The sequence below is a fragment of the Petaurus breviceps genome, unplaced genomic scaffold (genome assembly GCF_028583685.1).
Source record: "Petaurus breviceps papuanus isolate PSGF00001 unplaced genomic scaffold, PetGlider_PUasm1.0 673, whole genome shotgun sequence".
Classification (NCBI taxonomy): Eukaryota; Metazoa; Chordata; class Mammalia; order Diprotodontia; family Petauridae; genus Petaurus; species Petaurus breviceps.
In genome coordinates this window covers 470,440-487,111 of record NW_027186448.1, presented here as the reverse complement: position 1 = coordinate 487,111, position 16,672 = coordinate 470,440, and the positions used below count along the sequence as shown (strand labels likewise).

General features: G+C 43.5%; 1 protein-coding gene across 5 annotated transcripts in view; it reads left to right on the top strand.

The window, feature by feature from the left end:
* The first annotated feature begins 4,110 nt into the window (after positions 1-4,110).
* TP53 (tumor protein p53) overlaps positions 4,111-16,672 on the top strand; it is a 12,700-nt gene continuing 138 nt past the window's right edge. Inside the window, exons 1-11 of one of the 5 annotated variants that reach the window (XM_069104058.1) lie at positions 4,111-4,254; positions 9,512-9,638; positions 9,974-10,004; positions 10,116-10,319; positions 11,987-12,173; positions 12,283-12,395; positions 12,499-12,608; positions 13,414-13,550; positions 13,652-13,725; positions 15,248-15,354; positions 15,776-16,672. The exon at positions 15,776-16,672 is cut by the window's right edge and continues 138 nt beyond it. In XM_069104058.1, the coding sequence (XP_068960159.1) occupies positions 4,140-4,254; positions 9,512-9,638; positions 9,974-10,004; positions 10,116-10,319; positions 11,987-12,173; positions 12,283-12,395; positions 12,499-12,608; positions 13,414-13,550; positions 13,652-13,725; positions 15,248-15,354; positions 15,776-15,860 (1,290 nt within the window). In that variant the 5' untranslated portion in view covers positions 4,111-4,139 and the 3' untranslated portion in view covers positions 15,861-16,672. Of the gene's footprint in view, positions 4,301-4,424; positions 4,446-4,784; positions 4,997-5,855; positions 5,911-9,511; positions 9,639-9,973; positions 10,005-10,115; positions 10,320-11,986; positions 12,174-12,282; positions 12,396-12,498; positions 12,609-13,413; positions 13,551-13,651; positions 13,726-15,247; positions 15,355-15,775 lie in introns of those variants that run through there. The other 4 variants (XM_069104057.1, XM_069104062.1, XM_069104060.1 and 1 more) reach the window with 4 other exon arrangements.

Here is a 16,672-nt window from a genome sequence, read left to right as displayed (position 1 = left end):
TGAGGCTTTGTTTTGGGGGCTCACTTTGAGAAGTGTTCTGTGATTTGATATGGATTCTGGGAAGCCGTTGTCCAGAGGCCCCCCCCCCCTTTGAAAAACCCAGATGTGGAAACCCAGATGTTGACTGGGTATGGATGTAATGGTTGGACAGTTTGGAAATCTGTCTACTTGATCTGTTTCTGTCTTGATAATTCTGTCTATGTACTTTGAAGTTGGGGGTGCTGACCTTTTCCCCTGAACAAGGTAAACGATATATGTCTGACTGATTAAAGTAAGCTTGTTAACCCATTTTGAGTTGCTTTCCTTTAACAAAGCAGATCCAAGAACCTGTGGTGGCAGCAAACCCTGAGGACGCTCGGGGTGCTTGCTGCTACAAAATGGCATCACGAACAGGATCTGCAGAGTAAAAGGAAAGTATGGGGACTGGGATAATGGTTTGTTTCCCAGTTGTGGTAGCTGTGATTCTGTGGAGCTGTGGAGCAGGAGAGAAGAATGGCCTGCATGTGGACTTCGCTGAGCTGAGAGCAAGAATGGTGAGCTGCCTGCATCGGGACCTGGGCAGAAGCCAGGAGCAGCTGCCGCCTGCGAGAGGAGAAGGAACCCAGGAGTTCAGAATTCAGCCACAGGAAAAGATAAGAACTGAGCAGCAAAACAGGGGCACTGAATGTGTTTCCTTGCTGCATCCCACAGCTTGGGACCCAGGGGGAGGATGGACTTGTGACTATGGTGGGTGGGATGAAGTGCCTTGGATCCCCAGGGACCCCACCTTGTTGGTTTTGTTGCCCAGCCCCCTCTCTGTACTTGGAAGCAGAGGCTGGAGCTGTGTGAGGGGAAAGACACCCCCCCCCCAGGAACTTTATTTGAACTCTTGTTTTGAATTGAGGTGATAATGCAAAGTACTTTGTGTTTGTTTAAGGCCCAGTGGCCACTTTGGTAACTTTAATTCTGTATCTTGAAAATGTGACCTAAGAGATGTTTAGTGCTAATTCAAAAGTAAATTGTCTATGCTATGGGCATGAAAGATCTTGGGGCTGAATGTAATGGGAATGCAAATTTGGAAGATCTTCCCTGCCCCTAGGCTAAAGTGCACCTGAAGCCTGGGGTGGGAGGCTTGTTTTTCAGTAGATACTTTTTGATTGGCCAGTGGGTCAATAAGGTTGTTACATTCTCTGAGCCAGGAGAAGGCTATATAAGCCCTGATGTGAGGCTTTGTTTTGGGGGCTCACTTTGAGAAGTGTTCTGTGATTTGGTCTGGATTCTGGGAAGCAAATTGAACCCTTTGAGTTGCTTTCCTTTAACAAAGCAGATCCAAGAACCTGTGCTGGCAGCAAACCCTGAGGACGCTTGGGGTGCCTGCTGCTACAACGGGTTTTCTTTTTCTTTTTAAATTTGTGTCATTTCAAAAATATAATTTTTAAAAATATGTCTTAAATTTTAAAACTTATTGTAAATGTGTGGTTTTTTTCTGCATTGAAATTTTGATGATGCAATATTGTGTCATGTAACCATATAGTATTGTATTTTAAATAAGTCATTACACGAACTTATTCCTGCCCATGCATGCTGGACTTTCCAACAATGTGAAACATACTTGCCTGTCAACACTTGCTTGTCAAGACCTGTCAGTGGACTTAACCACTGATCCATTATAACTTGCATTTCATGTGTTTATTTGGAAAATAATGTAACCACTACGACTTTAACTCTGTTATACAACAGATGAAATGTACAAACAACAAACCGTTTTCCAAAATTTTCTTCTCTTCTCTTCTTTCCTTATGCTTTCACCACTCCCTTATTTTTATTCAGTGCCTCCTAAATCCACCCAAGCCTACTACTGTCTTCCTGGATCATTCTAGTGGGAATCTCTCTGGTCTTGCTTCTAGCCCACCTCCTAAAGCCATCATCCCAGAGAACAAACCCTAATGATGATAGGGCCTGGCACCTGCTTCCCAAGTCTTTTGTACATCATTTGTTATTCAGCTGTGTCCAATTCTTCATGACACTGTGGACCATAGCATGCAAATTCTGGCCATGGAATTTTTCTTGGTAAGGATACTGGAGTAGTTTGCCATTTCCTTCTCCAGTGGATTAAGGCAAACAGAAGTTAAGTGATTTGCCCAGAGTCACATGGCTAGTAAGTGTGTGAGTCCACAACTGAACTCAGGTCTTCTTGACTCCAGGTCCAGCTCTCTATCTGTTGAGCCACCTAATTCCCTTCCTTCCTCAGCAACCACAACTATTGAAGATCCAGGAAAGAAAGCCTTTGGCTTTGTCTAATGGTTTGTAACCCTGGTTTTCAAGCCTACAATGTTTGTATAAGACTCTCATTGGTGAAAAGAAGGCATCTACCCCTATATGTAGGATGTCTGCTGCCCACATAGGTCATGAGTATTCCATATGGTTTGGCTAAGTGCAATTCAAGAGAAGCATCAAAACTATCTCTCAAAATCTTGCCCACTCCCCTCCAAGGCAAATTTTGATTCTTGCCCTGGAGAGGAGTAGGAATTCTGAGAGAGGAGTACCAGATTAGGATTATATCTATCTGCTCCCCCAAATATTATTAGTCTAGGGAAATGTGTTTTTTAAGGCTCAAGCCATTTTCCTAATCACTGTGCCTTAAAAGAGAAAGGTTGTTGTTTGTCCTTCCTTCTCCAAGAGGACTGTGACATCAGGAAGGTGACACCATTAACAGGCAAGTGAATTATATTTAAGTGAGGGAGGGCTGTGCAAAGTCACCAGCCTCACTCTTTCCACCAGAGCCATCTGGGTACAGTATAGAAATATAGATCAGGTTGACTGGAGATGGCCCTAGACGAATAGGGATACCCTGGCCTTTTTAAGCTAAGGTCTTTAAAAAGTGCCAGTTTGACTGAGGCAGCACCCATTCAGTAATTAAAGCTAGGCAAAAAATAAGGCAGAAAATGGCCACTTAACTTAGTAAAAAAAAAAAAATCTGTCTGGAAGGGGAAGACCCTTAGGGTTTCAGGCCAAAACAGACACAATTGCTATTTACATTCACTCTGAGCCAGTCAGAGCCCAAGCAAGAAGAAGAGGCAGCCCTAGCTTATATCCAAAGTCTTCCTACCAAATGCCAGTTACATAAATGTTGATCGTAATTTTTTTTCCTTTCTTTTTATCCCTATCAATTAGCACTGTAATTGGCACATAGGAGGTGCCTAATCCCCATTCCAAATCTGAAAAATGAGAGGGTTGAATTCCAAAAACGCTTTCAGCTCTAAATCTATGATACTATTACTAGATGGCCTCTAAGATCCCATCCAACAGTCTCTTAAAACATTAATAATTATTATTATGAAATAATTCCTATTTATTTCGTATTTATTCCTATTTTTATTTGTTCGTATGTTGTATATTATCCCTATTTATTCGTAATTCCTATAAATTCGTATTTATAGAGTTCAAATTATCAGGTGTTTTTTTTTTTTTCTTAGCTGAGCTGAAACCTGTATCTCTGTCACTGCTTCTAGTTTTCTCCTTCCAGATAGAGCAAAATAAGGTGGTCCTGGTGCACTGGAAAGATTATTGTTCCAATTCAATTCAACTGGACAAACTATTTCATAAGCTATGTGTAAGACTCTGGGGGATAACAAGAAAAATGGTAAAGTTCCTACCCTCAAAAAGTTTACATTCTACTGGAGGGAGAGAAAACAACACATAGGCAAAATATATACAGAATAAAGGCGAAATTGTGGTGCAAGTGGACACAGGACCTGAGTTCAAATCAGTAATGACCTTCAGCCATGTCATTCAGACCTAAGAAGTCACTTAACTTCTCTAAGGCCTCAGTTTTCACATCTGCAAAATGGAGATAATAGGGGTTGTGAAAATCGAATGAGATATGTGCCAGCAATTGACACACTGTAAGCGCTTTACGGACGTTAGTTACTATGGTTATTGTTGTTGTTATCACGGGGTCGTTGCAGGGAGAATTATAATCCAGGATACAAAGTTAAATATTTGGGGCTTGGAATCTAAACTGAATTGCCCTGGGTCTGCCATACAGATCGCTTGACATGTCCGGACCTACTTATTCGCCTGGAAAAGAAGGGAACTGAACTGGACCCCCAGTCCCTGGGGTCTGTTCCAACTCCTGGGAATGAACCAGGGAATGAAGCATGTTGGTTCGGCCACCTGCCCTCACTTGCCATGGCGCCTGCCCTGCTTCCTGCCCACAACCTCGCTGGGGCTGCTGGGATTGGGGTTTTCCAGTCTCGTGTTCTCGGGCTGGCGGTAAGTTTATACCACTCAAAGTTGGGAGCTGTGGTCAAGAGAGCAGGTAGGGGATCCCTGCCCTTTCTGGGCCGCTCTCCAGTTCGCTGCAGTTTGGGGGGCCAGGAGAAGTTGCCGCTGTTAGGTCTAAAAGCCGAGGGCGATTCTGGGAGTGGTTATAGCGCCAGCTCCGGGCGATGCGGGTTTTAGAGGTCGGAATACCTGGGAATGGGGATGGGGGTGGGGTGGGGTTTCCCCTACAGGTGAAGCACTGAGGAAGGGACTTAGAGGAGCGGCTGTGCCTGAGTGGAAGCGTCTCCTTTCTTCCCCACGCTGTCCACACTCCCTGGGGGTCACCCACTACCCTCTATCCAGGCCAAGCCCCGGGCAGAGGGGGTGGGGCGGGGGGCGTACTTTGTGAATGACTGGCGGGACGATCCGGAGGCTTTGGAGAAGATACTTTCCCTGAAGTTACTTTTAGTGGACACTTTAGAGTGTCGACGCCGGGGCTTTCTAAAGTAAAAGGTACATTTCGGGAGAGGGGAGTGGGAGCGCGCCACGTTTTGGGGCCGAGGCGGTCTACTCCCGGAAGGCCTTTAGGTCACTTTCCTAGACGCTGCGGGTAAAGGCCCTGGAGCTGTAGGAAACAAAGACCAACTTTTGGAAGACCCTTTGTCCTAGGAGGTAGGAAAGATATTCTGCTCTCGGCTGGTCTGGGAATCATCGCCTTCAGGAAATACAGCTTGCGGGGAGGGGGACTGAGGTGAGCGGGATGAACTATGGCGCTCCTGCCGTGGCGGGAGGGGGCGGAGAGTGAATCCAAATAAATCCAGTTATTATGGTTTACGAGCCCCCAACCCACCCACTTCCTGGGAGAAGGGAGTATCCCTGTTATGCACAAAATTCTCCCTGTCTGTTGTCTTTGGGGCCCCGGATTGTGTTTCCTCCCTCCCTCCCGACTCCTCTGCCCCCCCTCCGTCTTGTATTTCCTGTTTTGGATTAACCCAGGTTAGCTCAACTCTGTGAAGGGTAGACCATCGTTCAACTCACGAGAACTACAAATTCTTCACCTTTTCAGTCGTGAGATAGGGGCTTTGGTGTGATTTTGAAGGGAAGGATTAATTTTGGAAAGAAAGAGGAACGTTTTCTTATTTTAAAATGCCTTTCTACCCCTCGTTGAATGGTATATCCCGATCTCCCAGTAATTTAGGCCAGAAGTGGACTCTACCTTTGCCAGTGAGGGGGTAGGCGATCCTCTTCTTTCCCCCTCCGCTCTCTTGGAGCTGGGTGGTATGTTCCGGTCTTCCTTGTCTGGGGATGGGAGAAAGTGTTCCACAGCGGGAAGGGCCGTTCCTGGGAAGCGAGGAACTGAGCCTGGTTTAAGAGTCTTGCCAAAAAAAAAAAAAAAATCCGTGTAGTTTATTTTTAGTGCCGTACTCCAAAGAGATCAAACAAAGAGAACAAGACTTCATCTATACCAAAATATTTTTAGTAACTGTTTTGGGTTGCAAAGAATTGGAAACTAAGGGTTCGGCCATCAATTTGGAGTATAGCTGAGCAAATTATGGCAGATAATGAAATGGAGTTCCGCTCTGAATGCCTTCAGAAATGAAGTTTGAGAGAAACTTGAGAAGACTTGGATGAACTGATACAGAGCTGAACCAGGAGAGCAAAAAGGTTTTGTTTTCCTTTTCCCAAAAAAAGAGTAGGGGAGGGAGAAGGGGGAAAAAATAAATACTTGTTAATTTTTTTTAATTACAGTAAAGGGGCGGCTAGCTGGTGCAGTAAATAGAGCACCAGCCCTGAAATCAGGAGAACCTGAATTCAAATACAGCCTCAGACACTTAACACACACACACAAAAACTAGCCATGTGACCTTGGGCAAGTCACTTAACCCCAATTGCCCTCCCAATGAAAGCAACAAAAAAAAATTACAGTAAAAAAAATTTTGAGCTATGCTGTTTAGTCTTCTTGTCAAGCAGATGGGTCTACACCACGGTTCACTTCTCTCCTAAACTATCTGTAGTCATCCTAATTCTTAGGATTTCCATTGCTGGGAACTGCTTCTCTTACTGCACTTGGGATAATCTCTCAGAAACTGATGGGCCCATTTCTTTTTGAAGTTGCTCGTTGTGCAGTGGGGGAGATTTTTGTGGCCCACATCAACCTGTTTGATACAGAGTAAGCATTTAATGAATGCTTTACCATTCATTTCTTTACTGTATATTAGTCTATAAAGATCTCCCCCTGTTTCTCTGACTTGTGTTATTGTGCCATAAGAACTGATTGTTCAGTTCATTTATTCGTCTGGTACAGTGATAGCCATTGGCCAGTTTGTTCAACCGTTGCCCAATTGATAGATACTTACTCTGTTTCCAGTTTTTTTTTTTTGTTGCTGAAAAAATAAAAGGTTTCTGTGTAGATATTTTAGTGTATATGGGACCTTTCTGTCTTTGCTCTTCTTGTGAGTATATATGCCCAGAAGGGAAATCACTGCGTCAAATTTAATCACTTAACAAATAATTTCAAATTGTTTTCCAGATTAGGTGGACCAATTAATAGCTTCATTGGCAGTGTAGTAGGGTCCCTTGTTTTCTCCTGAGGACTTTTTTGCCAGCTCTCCAAACATTTCCCCTTTCCCCTTCCATACTATGTATATGGAGAGATTCTCATTTTCCCCTTGGGAAAATCTCCTGCATTTCCTTGGTTCCTCCCTCCTCTTCTCCCAACTCCTAGATATAAGTCAGAACACAGGGTTACTGAAAATTTTCAGTTTGATTAGAAACTCCTGCTGGAACTGATCTAAGCCACTCAGACATTTAATAGTAAAGACACTCTTGAGAACCATGGTTCTCCATCCCAGGAGGTTCCTGAGATGCTTTCAGAGGGCCCACAGACTGTTTTCATTTTTAAACTGTTTTCAAAATAATACTAAGATATTTTTATTTCTAAGGAAGTAAATGTTGATAGCTATAATCCACTTAAACCAAGCTCTTTGAGGGCAGTCCTCAGCAGTATTTAAGAGTGGGATGGGGTCCTGAGATCAACAGTGTGAAAACTGACGCTCTAGAACAGATCTTGGGTGATGGAATGGTGCTCATTCTCTTTGTTCATCATAGCAGCTTACATTTCTTTAGCTATTTACAGTTACATAGCACTGAACATGTAGCATTTCTCTAGGATCCCTGCTATATGGAACATATTACAACTAGAATTCTTCAGATTTTACAACTAGGGAAACAGTCAAAGAACTTTCTCTAAGGTCACATGGCAAATAATCAGTGGAGTCAGTACTAATCCCCAGGGATACTGTCTCCAAGTTTAAAGATGTATGATAATCAGAGTATTTAATAATAGAAAGTTCACAGGAGAACATTGCATATGGTAACAGCAATATTGTGTGATGATCAACTGTGAATGACTTAGCTCTTCTCAGCAATACAAGACAATTAATTCCAAAGGACTCGTGATGAAAAATGCTATCCACCTTCAGAGAAAGAATGGATGGAGTCTGAATGCAGATTGAAGTATACTATTTTTCACTTTTATATGTGTGTGTGTTATTTTTTGGTCTGTGTTTTCTTTTACTATATAAAATATGGAGATATGTTTTGTGTGATTACACATGTATAATCTATATCAAATTGTTTGGCAGCTCAGGGAGGGAGAGAATTTGAAACTTAGAATTTTTTAAAAAGAATGCTAAAAGTTGTTTTTGCATTTAACTAAAAAGTAAAATATTTTTTAAAAAGGAAAAAATAATAGAAAGTTCACGTACACATAGACCCAGGACATTCCTGACAAAGGTATGTAACAATGTTAGTTTATAAGGAGAAATATTAGGAGTAAACTAGCTGTTCTTTAGCATAGCTAATTAGTCAATAATTGGAGGCATAAGTAAAGGTGTTCAAAAGATGTAATAAACCTGAACGTCCTGAAGCTGTAGTGGTTAATTCCCTCATCCCTCACATAGCACTTTGATATACTTCTTTTTATTGTACTTATATGTTACTGTTGCTATCTGTATGAACTGTGCTGTTAGTGAGTATGTTGTAGAGGCTCCCTGAGGACAGGGGTGGGTTCTTGCTCACTTGGTGTCTATTTTGTACATAATAGATATGTAGTGTGTATTTATTGAAAGCACACATCTGCCATAGAAGAGGTTTCTTTAATGAGGATATTAATTAATAGTTACAGTCTGGTAGCATTTATTAAGTGCTGTTATGTGCCAGACTGTTGGGAGCACTGGGGATACCAAGGGAGGCAAAAAAACAATCCCTTCTTTCGGGGAGCTCCTAGTTTAAGGGGGCAGACAGACAACATGCAAACGATAACGTACAGACAGATGGATGCAGGAGGAATTAGGTTAGTCTCAGAGGGAAGGCATTGAGATTAAGGAGGACTGGCAGAGGCTTCTTGCAGACGGGAACATTCGCTGAGATTTGAAAGGGGGGAGGTAAGAGGCAGAGATGAAGAAAGCATTCTGGGCATGGGGGACACCATGGGGTGTCTTGGAGGCCAGTATCACTGGACTGTCAAGTACCTGGAGGGGAGGAATAAGGTTTAAGAAGACTGGAAAGGTAGAAAGCAAAGTTACAAAGGGCTTTAAAGGTCAAAGAGAGGATTTATATTTGATCCCTTGAAGTAATAGGGAGCCGTGGGGGAGTTTATTGAATGGGGTATGGTATATGGTCAGACCTGCATTTTTGGAAGATCAATTTGACATCTGAGTGGAGGGTGGATTGAAGTGGGGAGAGATGAGACTGGGAGACCAGCTGTCAGACTGCTGCAGCAGTACAGTCATGAGATGGTGAGGGTCGTACCAAGGTATCAGGAAAGAAGGGAGCATATAGTAGAAATTTTGTAAGGGTCGAAACGATGGGACTTGACAACTGATTGGATATGGGGTGTAAGAGTTGGAGGATGATGTCTTGGTGCTGACTATCTCAGTGATAATGGGAAAGTTAAGAAAAGGGGTGGGGAGACTCGGGCAGAGATAAGGAGTTTATACCAGGCTCCAGGAGTCCCTAACCAGTTGATTATGTCTACCCAGACATCTCTCTAACCTGTAGCTCACTTTAAAGATCCCATCTGCATATCAACACCTTCTTTGTCAAACCCAAAAAAATTCAGTATGATACAGAAAGAAAGAAAGGGAGGAGGTACAATAGCATGTACTTGAAAAGACCAAGCCTGCCATCTTAAAGTTCTGACCTCAGGAAACCATAGAGTACAAAGGGGCAGGGTTGGACCTGATTTTCTCTCCCTTTTCCACAGACCCCCTGTCCCTTCCCTCATCACCTGCCAGTCACAAAACTTCTTTCTTGAGGCCTACCATGGAGGAACCACTGTCAGATCTGGAGCCCCCACTGAGCCAGGAAACCTTCTCAGACTTATGGAATTTGTGAGTGAGGGGTGGGGTATGAAATTCCCAACATTCCCTACCTATCAACCCTGAGTCTTTTTAATAAATGCCACTGAGTTCTCTCTGTGACTCCCTCATCATAGGTAGATGAGTCGAGAGTTAGAAAGGACCTTAGAGTCTCAGCCTTTTCCTCTTTGTAGACATGTGAATGGAGACTATGAGGGTGGATGACTTGCCCAAACCACAGCACCAGTTCAATCCACTCTTCCCCTTATTGATAGGCTATGTGTCCAGTCGTCCCATCTCTCCTACCCCACCCCCAACATAAATGACATGGTGAGAGCAGTTTCAGATATTTCTTTCTTGCCTTTCAGACAGTGGAACAATTTGCCAGATGATTTATCGGTAAGAACTTGGTGGGAGGTGGAAAGAATAAAGAGGGCCAGGGTGGGGGGAGGGGTACCTGGATTTCTCTGTTTCACTTTCTGATCTTACCCTCTCTCCATTCACCCCTAGAATATAGATGATATACAGTTTGCCTCACCAGACAATATGAGCTGGCTGGGAAATGAGGAAGAAAACCCTGGATTTCAGGTGCCTCCACCCCCAGTTAACCTGCCTACGTCATCTGCTGTTCCATCCCGGAAGGATTATCCTGGGGAGTATGGCTTCCAGCTTGGTTTTCTACAGTCCGGAACAGCCAAGTCTGTCACCTGCACGGTGAGTACGGAATCGGGACGAGATGAGAGAGGAGGAGCTTAATGAGTTCATATGGGATTGATCTATGCCCTTCAATCGTCTCACTTTATTACTTTCCTCACTTTTACAGAGGTAGAATCCACACACCTGGACCCCTTGGTAGGTGTGAAGGAGAGGAAATAGTGGGGGATGACCCAAAATATTTTTAGCCCTTTAACTTTTGGTGATGATTTTTGAGCATAGGTTGTTAGATCCTTTTTTTTTTTAATTTTTTTTAGTTGTTTTTGTTTTTTGGAGGGCAATTGGGGTTAAGTGACTTGCCCAAGGTCACATGGCTAGTTTTTATGTTAAGTGTCTGAGGTCAAATTTGAACTCAGGTCCTCCTGACTCTAGGGCTGGTGCTGTATTCACTTCGCCACCTAGCCGCCCCTGTTAGATCCTTCTTATCTTGCCTAATAACTGATCGTGCCTCTCTCTCAGTGGTACCTAACTTTTCACTAGAATAGATAGCTCTCCTCATCTCACCTTATCCTCTTGTGACCTGTGACTACCTGGTGGGCAGGAGTAGTGCTTTAGTAAGCACTTTTATATCTGCCACAGTGCCTACTGGGCTCAGCTCTGACTAAATATTTGTTGATGATGACACTGATAACCTTGCCTTTCCTCCTAACATCGTAACTCATCCCATTTAGGCGAAACTTGTTCCTTCTTCCACATCACTATATCTATCCCCTTCTCTCAGCTGAGTGACAGAGCCACCCCCTCTGCCTTCATCCCGTGTTTCTCCAATAATAAGACACTGTCTTATTTATTTTTTTTTTTTTTTGGAAAGAAAAACACCAGAGGGCTTATTTTCAGGGGAGGGCTTATGTTGTCCTGCCTCAGCTCTCCTCCGCGGCACTGCTCTCAATGGCGACAGCAAGCAAATCACTGGGGAAGAACAGGATGACTCGCTCACTGCTGCAGCTCTGATTGGATGCAGCTTGGAGCGCGGCGTGCGTTTCACTGGGGGGGGGGGAGGTGCATACAGAGGGTACCGTAATGTAGCGTGTAGTGCAGGGGATCACCTTCACTACAGTAGCAATCTCAATATATCTAGCCTGGACTGTTGTAATGATAACCTCCCTTAGCGTTGTATTGGCTGCGGTCTCAGTCCTTTCTCTAATAGATCCTTCATATTTCACGTTGCTGCCTGAGCAATCTTACTAATTCACAGATGGGTCCCTGTTTATCCCCAGAAAGATAAAAATATTAGTCTGGCATTCAAGGCTTTCTGTGATATATAGTTTTAGCCTGCATTTTGAGGCTTGTTTTCTTATATTTCTGAACATGCACACAGCTTATACTCTTGTTGACCAAGCTCTATCCCCCATGTACATTCACTTTGCCTTAAAATTTTTATGTATTTTTCCTCTGCCTAGAATATCCTTTCCTTCCTGCCTCTACCTTCAAAATCCCTTATAACTCAAATTAGATGTCACCTTTTCCCTTGAGCCACCTTCTGATCTGGAATTGGAAGTGATCTCATGGACTCTTATGCCCTACCCCCCTTCACCTTGTAGTAAATTATATGTGTCTTAGCAGACTGTAAACTCTATGAGGGCAGGTACTATCTTTTGCACATAGAGATCACTCAATGATTATTTAATTGAATTGAATCGTGGCCTTTCCTCTGGCTTTGCTTACAGTATTCCCCTGAACTGAACAAGCTGTTTTGCCAGCTGGCCAAGACCTGCCCTGTCCAGCTCTGGGTCACCTCACCACCACCTGCTGGTGCCCGAGTCCGAGCTATGGCTATTTATAAGAAGTCAGAACACGTGACTGAGGTGGTTAAGCGCTGTCCCCACCATGAACGATGCACCGAGCACATAGATGGTGAGACCAGAGACACCCCAACATGGGGGTGTGGGGGGTACTGAGTGGAAGAGGAACTAACTTCCCTCAGCTTTAACCCTCCTAACACTTTTTCCCACTTGCCCTGTAGCCCTGGCACCTCCACAGCACCTGATCCGGGTGGAAGGAAACCTAAGGGCGGAATACCTCAATGATGCCACCACCATGCGACAGAGTGTGTCCATTCCTTATGAGTCCCCGGAGGTATGGTTCAGGACACCTTTGTCTCTAGGGGTTGGGGGCACTTGGCAGTGGTGACCTGTTGGGGAGCAGCCACTGAGCAGATATTGGGCCTTTTCACCTCTAGGTTGGCTGTGATTGTACTACAATTCATTACAATTATATGTGCAACAGTTCATGTATGGGGGGCATGAATCGGCGCCCGATCCTTACCATCATAACTCTGGAAGACTCCAGGTGATGTCTGCTGTCTGCCCCTGCACTCACGCGCTTTCTCTCTCTCTCTCTGTCTTTTTGTGTCTTTTCTTCCCAGTCTTCACAGTCCAACTGCCCACTCCATTCTCCCTGTGACTCCTCATGTCTCTCAAAATTAATCCCTTCTAACGCAACTCAGCTGTCAACTGCTCTGTGCATCCTTCCCTCATCTTTCAGCTAGGAATAATTCATTACACAAATTTCTCATATCACTTTGCTGTGTTAAAGGCATATCCACCCCCCAATTAAGTTGTAAGCTTCTTGAGGGAAAGGACTGTCTTGTTTTCATCTTTGTATCCCTTTTGCCTACAATGGCACCTTGTACGTAAAGGCTTAATTAATGTTTATTGAACTGAATTAGGGAAAAAAGTATCAGCCTTTACTAACCCCTTTTTGAGTACATGACAGTATACATTTCAGCAACATTAAGGTTAGTAGTACAATTTTAAACCTTAATAATTTCGGGGATGCCCTATATTTGAACTTTGTCATAAGCTATTTTATAAAAGTTACGCCAAATAAAAAAACATTAATGATTTTTTAAAAGTTCCTAACTTCCCAGACTTTCACCCCCCCACACTAACATTCACCCACTCAGATTTCCTTTTCACTCTTCTCTCATTTCCTAGCTCCATTTTGATCTATGACTCTTTTGCTGCCTATGCCTAAGTTTCCTTTGGTGGGGGAGTATGGGAGGGATGTGAAGAAAGAAAATTAGGAGGCAGGCATGAACATATATATATAGATATATAAAAAAAAATATTCCTCTACCTCATCCCTTCCTTAGTGGTCAGCTCCTTGGGCGTCGCAGCTTTGAAGTACGTGTGTGTGCCTGTCCTGGAAGAGACCGTCGAACTGAGGAGGAAAACTTCCGCAAGAAGGGAGGTCACAACCCACAGCCACAGTCTGAGAGCAATAAGCGTGGTATGGGTAGGGAAGAGATTGAATTGAAGGAATGGGGGCTGGGGAGACAGCCTGATAAAGTGGGAGTTACTTGTTGACTCTCCTTTATCTATGTCTTCCAGCATTGCCCACCACTCCTGGGAGCACCCCCAAGGCTAAAAAGAAGTTAATGGATGGAGAATATTTCACCCTCCAGGTACGATAAATTATTAGACATTCTCCTGCCTTCACCTCATACCCAAAGTTCTTTAACTGTCTTGCTGGCAAGTCTGTGGCCCTTAGAATACTAGGGGACCTAGGGTAGGACTGGTGATGTAAGTAAAACCACACCAATCCACCCCATCACTATTGTACAGGAGTGGAAGAAATCGGGTGGGGACCTCAGAATAACTGTCTCTTGGCTGGTCTCAGTCTTCCTTCCTTATTCTTGGTTTTGATCCCTATTGACAAGAGTTCATGTGATATGATGAAAAGTGTTTGGAGTGAGGACACTTTTATTTGAGAATCCAACCCAGCTTGGATTAGTTGTATAATCATGGGCAAGTCATTTAATTCCTCTGACTTACAGTTTCTTCATTTGTAAATGGGAACAATAATTATCCTACATGAGTGCTCAGAGAGAAAAGCTTTGTAAACTTAATAATTATATCACTGTAAATTTTAGGTTGTTTATAAAGCCATCACTGAGTGAGGTTGATTTTTTTTTCCTCTCTTTTTCCTACCTGTATTTTGCCTGTAGTTAGGATATATGGCCACCAGGTGGTGCTTGTGCCTCCATCCCAGCTAACAGTAGGCATGAGATCAAGATCCTGCTCATGCTTTTCCCGTTTTCATAAAAAGAGAGCTCATGTAAAGTGGAGATTATTTCTTTCACCATAAGACAGAGTCCTAACCTGCACATAAACAGTTGTTATTGTCTTCTCAGATACCAGTCAATGAGAATCTAGAAATGAAATGTAGACATTTAGCTGACATTGAGTGAGAAGAGCATTGAAGATGCTTTAATCAAATAGCTATAGTTAGACATTAGCTTTTCGGGAGGAAGGGGGTTACAATGTAAGACAATGCAAAACGTTGCAAAACTTGCAACAACAATAAAACTAATCACTAATTCATAACCATCTTCAATTCTAAGCTTCATATTCTACATAGACTTGATTAGAATGTGCCTAAGTCTGTTAACTTTGGGCCCAAACCTTCAAACAGAGCTTCTACAACTTGACTTAAGCTCAAACACCTGCAGTGCTCCTCAGCCAGGATCTTTGACAGACCTTACCCCTAGATGCTCAGTAAGCATTTGTGAAATGAATTTCCTTAGCTGGAGAACTCTACTCCCACCTCTTTGACAGGAGCTGCCATGCAAACCACTTTTTTTCTAGTCTACTCAAAGGAAAGAGAACTATTGCTCCTTTTAACAGGCATTTTTTCCTTCCCCCCCTTTTTCTTTTCCAATCAGGGTTAAATGACTTACCCAGGTCCACACAGCTATTAAGTGTCTATAGGCCAGATTTGAACTCAGGCATTCTTAGCCATTTATTCTTTTATCAAGTGGAATTTAAATATAGGAACAAGGTTTTGTACATTAAGTACTCCCCTTTTCATAGAATTTAATAGTTAACAAAATCCCCCTTTTACTGGAGAATTGTGCTTAGAACAACAATCAAGTAGGCTTTCAAACAGTTTAAATTATTTTCTTCACTTTCCCCACAAATACCTAGATCCGAGGTCGCCAGCGCTATGAGCTGCTCCGGGAAATAAATGAAGCATTAGAACTGAAAGATACTCACTGTGGGAAAGAACCTGAGGGGAGCTGTCCCCACCGCAGGTGGGTATCCCAGGCTGGCTCCTTCCCAGCTAAGTCCCTGCCAGCCTGTAGCAGCTGCCTGCTCACTTGGGGAGTTCTGACCTTTCGCTGGGAGATCTCTGAGGGAGAAGGTGTCTTGGGTTTGCCCCCTGTTGGCCACAATTTGTGTCGAGTTGTGATTGGCAGTGATAGGGTGCAGCTTGCAAAGGTGATAGAGCCTTCTCATGATAGATCCTGTCCCAGATTTCTTCAGCACTTAGGCTTACCCTGGTTTGTATGCTCCCTTAGAGTTGGCCTCTCTTTCATGTCAGCGTCTAGTTGAGGTCAGATCCTGTGTGTCCTACTTTTAGTAGCACACAGGTGATGTGTAATAAGTGCTTATTAAATGAGCTTCTGTGACTTTTCCCAGCTTTATCTCCTCTAAACTATGTGTTTCCTGCAGCCAGCTGAAGTCCAAGAAAGGAGATTCTACCCCTTGTCAAGGCAAAAGACTTCTGGTGAAAAGTGAAGTTCCTGACTCCGACTGAATATAACTACCCCCACCTCAGAGACCCTCTGTTTTTATTTCCCATATGTAACCTCTCCTCTAAAGTCTTACCTTTAGAGATTCCCATTCTTCAGCCCTCCCCCCTCTTCCAGCTTAAAAATTTAAGTCTCAATGTTAAGGTATTCCTTGCTAAAATGGATAAACGGGAGTAGGGCCTTTCCCTACTAGGCCCTTATCCCTCACTTTGTTGTTCAGTCCACCTCTCTATGACCCTGGGGACCATAGCACTCCAGTGTTATCCATAGGGTTTTGTTGGCAAAGATACTGGAGTGGTTTGCTGTTTCCTTCTCCAGTAGATTAAGGCAAACAGAAGTTAAGTGACTTGCTCACACAGCTACTGAGGCCAATTTGAACTCAGGTCTTCCTGATTTCAGGCACCATTTTATATCTACTGAGCCACCTAGCTGCCTTCCCTCACTTCTATTGTCCCTCTAAAAGAGAGAAAAGTGATCTGAATAAATCTGAAAAAAAGTGTTCTGAGTAAAAATATTAGAGGCGTTGGAATCTAGACTTAGAACTGAGGCAAAGGACCTCAAAGGCCCCCTAGGTGGGCCCCTACTTTCTCACAGTGAGAAACAGGATTTAAATCCAGAACAACAAAGTGATGCTTCCATTGTACCATACTGCCTTTCTAGACTAGAGGCCTTGCTTAGAGCCATGATGGTTTCTTGAAACTATTATGTGTATTTCTGCCATTTTGGAAAATATTCATTTAGGTGTGTGTCCCTGGTAAGGTGGGGGAGGGTGGCAGAAGGATGTCAGGAAAGTGGGTAGTCACAAATAGTTGTTGAT